The 7290-nt window shown below is 40.9% G+C and overlaps 1 protein-coding gene across 1 annotated transcript; it reads right to left on the minus strand.

Moving 5' to 3' along the window:
* Positions 1 to 103: 103 nt before the first annotated feature.
* LOC117558767 (tumor necrosis factor ligand superfamily member 10-like) lies at positions 104 to 6337 on the minus strand. The gene is made up of 6 exons (XM_034235154.1): positions 6142 to 6337; positions 3912 to 4052; positions 3374 to 3419; positions 3154 to 3261; positions 1916 to 2145; positions 104 to 1222 (listed from the first exon to the last, which is right to left on the minus strand). The coding sequence occupies exons 1-6, from the start codon at positions 6253 to 6255 to the stop codon at positions 1013 to 1015; spliced, it is 849 nt and encodes a 282-aa protein (XP_034091045.1). The 5' UTR covers positions 6256 to 6337; the 3' UTR covers positions 104 to 1012.
* Positions 6338 to 7290: the final 953 nt, after the last annotated feature.

Consider the following 7290-nt stretch of genomic DNA (forward strand, 5'->3'; position numbering starts at 1 on the left):
GGACATTTATGGGGATTTGTTGTTCAGAGCTACAAATAATGGTGTCAAGAAAACACTCTTGAAACAATTTACAGTATTGGAGAGTCACATTAATCCTGCCAATGCAACATCTCTCCAATTTCTATTAGCCTGATAAATATGACCGTCTTCAATACTATACATTATATGATCATCCCTAAAGTTGATCTTTTCCTCACCTCTATAACCATAACATATATAAGCGTCTTTGAGCGTTAGGAAAAGCGCTATAAAAATCCCATGTACTATATCACATACAACAAAAATCTTCAAATTAGTCAAAAACACCTGGAAAAAGCTTTAAATTGTAATCTTTATAGCAATCATGTATCCAGCATTCAAAAATATATTGGTATCCCTTGGATACAAAGTGTCAATGCGTAAGAAAAAACTCAGTCCATTGATATTAGATCAGTGCTTCTCTTTAAGGCCGCAGGACATCACGATCTGCGTTAACATTAAACAAAAAGTAGTGTAATCAAAAAGGAAGCGTCACTGAAAATCTTCTTTGGCATGTTTGAAGCTTAAGTGTAAATTCTTAAGTGAGGATGACAACTTGACCGTTTGACCTGCAGGCGAATTAGCTTTCTCAGTCCTCAAAATAAGTCCTTCTCACATTGGAGCCCAGCTTTGACTGCCTCTATTGTCCTCCAAATCCCCTGTACTCCGGAAGCACTGCATAATCCATGTTTGCTCTGTCAGACGGTACATCCCGGAAAACAGAATTATTTACCAGCTCTGGCTCTGCAGGAGTGAAAATACAGCAATGGCTCTAATTCTTTGCCATTTTGGGCCACTGGAGCTCCGTCTGGTCATATCCTTGGTCCAGAAGACATGCTTTGCACTCCTCAGAGTCCTTCCTTCTCAAATCCTGAACCCTCGGCAGCTGCTCGTATCATAAAGCACACCCATTGGGTCTCCTTCTGATGATGATGATTTCTAAATCAAGTCATCCCAGTCCCGGACACTTCGATCCGGGAGTTTTTCCCCCCCTTTATCCCACAATGAAGGCCCCAAAGTAGCTCGCTCTCCCGTCCATCTCCATGGCGCTGGTGTTGCTAACGGTGATGAAGAGGCGGTCAGCGGGCTGAAGGAAGGCGGTACCGGCCTGATGCAGCGAGAAGAGACCGGGCTCCGGACCCCGAGGCCAGCAGGCGCTCCGGGACGACTTCATCAGCAGGATGGGCACCGTGTAGGAACTCATCTGTGGGTAAAATACTAAATCAAGATCACATTTCTCCTAACAAGTACACTAACATAACCTTGTACACATCGTATGGTTGTATTGATGATTGCATGATATATTTTTGATACCAGATTCAATGGTGAATTCAAATACACCCGAGACATTTGATGTTTGATTTAGTTAATTCTCTATTTCACTTTTTAAGTATTTGTATTTTAATGTTGAACACACTGATTCTAGAACTAAATAATTTCCAAATTGGGATCAATAAAGTACATCTATCTATCTACCTACCTATCTATCTATAATGACTCATAACAAAACCATGCACCACGTTAAATAGACAGGAGTGGATGTGGCTCAGAGTGAAATAGGCATCGACCAATCAGAGGGCCAGAGGTTTAATCCCCAGCCCCTGCAGTTAACATGTGGAAGTGTCCTTGTGCAAGCTAATAAACCCCAAATTGTTCCCTTATGCATGAAGTCAACGGCAGTGATGTGTATGCAAGTAGCTTTGGATGCAACTTAACTAGATGTGAAAAGTTGTTTCACTTTTACAGTGGGACATTAGATCCATATATAAATCTAATTTGTTGTCAGGGGCCATTTTGTTGTGCTCTGTGCTGCTGATGTTATCTTTAGCTGACACTTGTAGCCCAACAGGATCTGTAGTTGTTCTTCATGCCAATCGATTATTCAGCAGAGACGTACCTTCTTGTAGATGTACTGGACAAGCTGTGCTCCCTCCTCCTTGGCCTCCCCCTCTGCCTCCCCTGTGGAGGGCAGTCTGAAGTATGTCTGTCCGTAGATGTAGTAGAGGCCGGCTATGGGCACCAGCAGCTCCCCCCCCCTCAGCTCCATGTTCTGCAGGAAGGACAGACCTCTCCGTCCCTCCCACGCTCTGATTCGCTCTCCCAGGTACCCTCTGCTGCTCCGTGGGCCTGCAGCAGCACATATGACATATTATGTTATTATAGTTTTCTTTAAATAGTTCTCTATCTGTGTTTTACATTTTTGTTTTACTTTTATGTATGCACCATGACATCAAGTCAAATTCCTCGTACGTGTCAACCTACTGATTCTGATAACCACAAGAAAACACACACATCAATTAAGGCCATTCACTATGATGCAAGATAATTAGATAATACCGGAGTCTTATGGATTACGAGCAGTCAATTATTTTCAAATAAGAAACAAATGTTAAAAGAAATTCTCAGTGTGTAAATAATGCTCACAGATGTGCTCAAAGACCACCGGCTTTTTTAAATTAATTGACGACAGCCACATGTTTAAAAAACAAAAAGGCAGAAAGAGATTAAATCCAACCACCCTGAGGAGTGTGTGTGTGTGTGTTTAACGAGAGAATGTGGGCCAACGTTCTAGTTTTATGACATTCAGATATTTATTTAGGATGTTGTTTTTTTTGTATTGTCCTCAAATCCAGTAAACAAAAGCATACAAGCTCAACACGATTTGAAAAATGCTTTGAAACCAAGTGAAACCAAACTAACTAACCTCTGCTGATGTAAATCTCTAATAAGAAGTGCTAATTTGCTTGTATTTAGGGACTTAAGTTATATCATTTCCCACATATTATTAGAGGTGCATGTTTCCAATAAACGTTAATTGTTGACAATCTGAGCAATTGACAATCACGGAGACAACTAAAGAACATTTTTGAAAAAGATAAGGCAGCTGCACATCTGCATGTCCTGACAAACATTTAGGTGTGAAGACGTTACTGAATCCTGGGAAGCCTTGAAGCACATTCCTCACCTCTGGCCCTGGAAATATATCAGGGAAGCAACACAGCACTTACTGCTGTTTGAACATTGTGAAATTCTGTCGTGAAATTCAATATGTTTAAGTTGTCCGTTATGCTTTCCAGGACTCTTACTTAGTATACACTCTGGATATCATTCCTGCACTACTTTTAAAGTCCTCACCATCTGCTGTTGAAGGCTCTGAGGACGAGAGGACACCCGTCACATGGGCCGCAACTTTAGGAAGAGGGACCCCCGAGCTCAGGAATGGCAACACTCCTGTTAGCTTATCTGTGAAACCAAAAGTAGATAAGAAACACATACAAAACGTTTTTTTTGTGGGGGAAAAAATTGTTTACTTCTATTAGTAGCAACTGATAGTCAATGGAGGCATTGTTCTCACTTGTCATGGCTGTAGATATCTCCTTCTGGAATCTGTCAGCCATCGTCTGAAAGAAAAACACCCAGAGACAGAAAGGAACGAGACGGGGGGAAAGAGAGGGTGAGTAGGCGGCAGGTTACAAGCATCTTGGGTCTCATGAAAGGCGCTATATAAATCCAAGCTATTATTATTATTATCTTGACCTCTTCAGTTATGGATGTTAGCTATCTTTAGATCTTAATTGGCAACACCGGGGACCTCGTCACCCCCATGAATCATCCTGTTCCCCCTATGGATCAACAAATAGTCATCAGTAATAGCGATATTCCCCTTAGGGTGATTTCTAATGTGGAGTTGCATCATTATTCAAGTTAAAGGTCAAGTGATTAGTCAATCTTTCTTAAAATGCTGTAACATCTTGGACAGAACGTGCTGTGTGGACAGCCCTGGAAAAACGTTGCATCTGGTTTAACTAAATATGCTAAAAATAACTTTCTAACACATCTTGTTATCAGGGAAGACAAATTGAAGTTAGATAAAACATAAATAAATCAAAAACCTTCTCTATGCGGTAGTGGAGCTGTTGCAACACTTGCCAGCAGGGGTCGCTCTTCTTGTCCTCGGCTGAATCTTCGGCCTCTGAGCGCAGATTTGCGTTAATCAGACAGGAAACGCTACTGCGGGAGAAACTCTCTTGCATCTGAAAAGAAAAAACAACAATTTACCCATCATTACTTTCATTCTCGATAGTTGTTATTCTTGAGTAATTTATGAGTTAGTTTCTATCCTACACATGGAGATTCCAAAACAGAAAATCTAATTACGTAACAATTAATCACATTTTTTATTAACTTATTGTTTCAATCCGCTTGTTTTTGAATAATTCATTGAGGCACAGTGCAAAATGTTTCATGTGGCTTTTTGCTTTGACTTTGTTTGCAACACATAAATGTAAAAAAAACACAGTTTCAAAACACATTTTAAATCTTGTCCAATTAAAAAACCTTTGCAAGAGAAATACAGTATAATCTACGGAGCCCCCTAGGGGACATGGAGAAGAAAAAAAGATCTCGAGATTTTTCATTTAGCCAAGCCCCCAGGAAGTGCGCTGGACTCTGAGGAAAATATTCGTTGTGTCCAAACGGCGGTACTACAATTTTCGTATCAGTCCGTGACGTCACTGGGCCCAGAAATACTTTTTCCCATTGACTAACATTGGGAAAGAGACGTCTGAAAATCAGTGGATACTTTTTTTTAAACTAAATAAACTACCCAGTAGGAACTATTTTATAGCCCTCATTAGAATCATTAGGTCCTTAAAGTTGTAAAATGCACTAAAAGCCGAATCTAGATTTATTTTCTGTCTCCATTCATTCTAGTGAGCCGAGAGTGGGTGCTTGGGGGGCTTAAGGGGCGCATGCTCTGTGAGCGCACATACGTCTTCTTCTGCTCTGACAGCCAGGCATGACGGGTAATCCGTGACGTTTCGCTCTCTCAAAAGTTGGGCCATTTTGTCTTCATGCGCCAATGAGCAGCTCTCATAGGAAAGAACGAGACCCCCGCCTCCGACGCTGTATCCAGTTCTTATTATTCATCCATGCAATTTGACTGGGGGGGGGGGCTGGGGCCAGTTATTTTCTGAGGGGGGCACAATAAATGCAGGACGAAAAAGGCAAAGACAGTATGAAGTAATTGCGCATAAGAAAACAATGCAATACAGTTATTGGTATTTGTTTCAGTACACATATTTATTTCAGATACTTATAGTTACAGTTTTTACGCTCTAATGGGTCCGACTAGAATGATAAATAGCGTTAGTCAACCAATAAATCGTTTAATCATAAACTTTTTTTCCTTTTAATTTTCAGGGGGTCCACAGGGGGGTCCAAAGTCAGTGTTAGGGGGGCACTGGCACCCCCTGCCCCCCCCCCCCTAGAACCACCACTGCTTATGTGAAATCCGTGCCTATTGCCAAGCACTGATGTTATCTTTATATTTTAGGCCAAGCTGAAAGTAAAAATCGATGTCCCGGTCCATTGTTGTGGTTTTCTTGGGGACTCAGTAATAATCTCTTGGTTGTTCAGCCAAAATACAAAGTGATGGTACAGGTGGATGACAATTAGCTAATTTACATGCAATTAGCTCTGAAGTGGTCACAGGTGATGTGGGCGTTTTTTTAATAGCTTCTTATTCAATCAGAGCTCAGCACCAGATCTATCAGCTCTTTCTATTTGTCATAATATCAGCTCAATTTTAAAACATCTTACTTATGGGTGTAAACACCCCCATAATCCTTAGTAGTCTCATTTCCTGCCCTTGTCTTCTGTTATCTACTCTTGCAAATATCTGCCCTCTCATTGTCCAGCTTCATACAGTTGCCAGTAAGCTGCTTTTTACCTCATAAAACCCAGTTACACAACTTTAAAATATGAAGCCTGCGATGTTTAGTCCCTTAGATACAGGAAGTAGTAGATCATTCAAATTGATGACCACTTCATGACATCATTTATTATGACAAGATTTTCAACGTTCAATACTGTTTTACCAGGTTTGCATAATTAGTCTTCGTACTATATGGTGAGTGATACATTCAAAGTCACATTGCTATGCTATATCCGTAAGTGTGTCACTTGTTGGTATCACTGTTAAATTCATGGTAGATTATCATGAAGTGTATTTGGCCTCAGTAAACAAGTGTCAAATCTCCCCTATACCCTGTAAAATGACAGTCAGTTAGCTGTTATCATTATCATTTAGAGATAAAGGAGGAAGACAGGGTCCCTTCTTACCGTGCTCAGGACTTTGTTGAAGTAGACAAAACTGACCGAAACCGCGATGGTCTGCAGGAGGATCGCTGCGAGCAGGATGAGCCCCAGACTCTGGAGGGAAACAGAAACAGCCATATCTCAGCCTGAGTGTTGCACTGAAATCAGTTTCCGAGAGGCAAGAAAACACTTCCAGCAGCAAGGACAAGTCAGATCAGGCTCTGCTGCATTTCTGCTCTGGAGAGAGAGAGAGAGAGAGAGAGAGAGAGAGAGAGAGAGAGAGAGGAGAGAGAGAGGGAGAAAGAGGGAGGGAGGGGCGGGGGAGTTTCGCAGGATTACAAAAACCTCAAGATGTCACTGTTATTAGAATGAAATGAGCTGGGAGCTTAATCCTGCACATGCAACTTCATGTCACCTTCAAGTGCTCTTAGAAAAGTGGAAACTTGTTTAAAGTGCATGTATAACACAAACAAGAGAATCATTTAGACCTTTATTTTCTTCTTAAATGGTTGAGATATTTTACTTTGATTTTTTATTCACATGCCATTAATAATGAAAACCATTATAACAGATAATTTATTTAGAACTAGTTTGGACCGTTTTCTCTCTGCAAGGTCCATTCATAAGTAAATAATCTGGAGTAATAAATCATATAAAATGCCATTTGCACCCGGGTGTCTATAGTCAACAATGCTATTTGCACCTAGGTGTCTATAGTCAACAATGCTATTTGCACCTGGGTGTCTATAGTCAACAATGCTATTTGCACCCAGGTGTCTATAGTCAACAATGCTATTTGCACCTGGGTGTCTATAGTCAACAATGCTATTTGCACCTGGGTGTCTATAGTCAACAATGCTATTTGCACCCAGGTGTCTATAGTCAACAATGCTATTTGTACCCAGGTGTCTATAGTCAACAATGCTATTTGCACCTGGGTGTCTGTCTATAGTCAACAATGCTATTTGCACCTGGGTGTCTGTCTATAGTCAACAATGCTATTTGCACTAGGTGTCTATAGTCAACAATGCTATTTGCACCTGGGTGTCTATAGTCAACAATGCTATTTGTACCCAGGTGTCTATAGTCAACAATGCTATTTGCACCTAGGTGTCTATAGTCAACAATGCTATTTGTACCCAGGTGTCTATAGTCAACAATGCTATTTGCACC

Source organism: Gymnodraco acuticeps, unplaced genomic scaffold (genome assembly GCF_902827175.1).
Source record: "Gymnodraco acuticeps unplaced genomic scaffold, fGymAcu1.1, whole genome shotgun sequence".
NCBI classification, from domain to species: Eukaryota; Metazoa; Chordata; class Actinopteri; order Perciformes; family Bathydraconidae; genus Gymnodraco; species Gymnodraco acuticeps.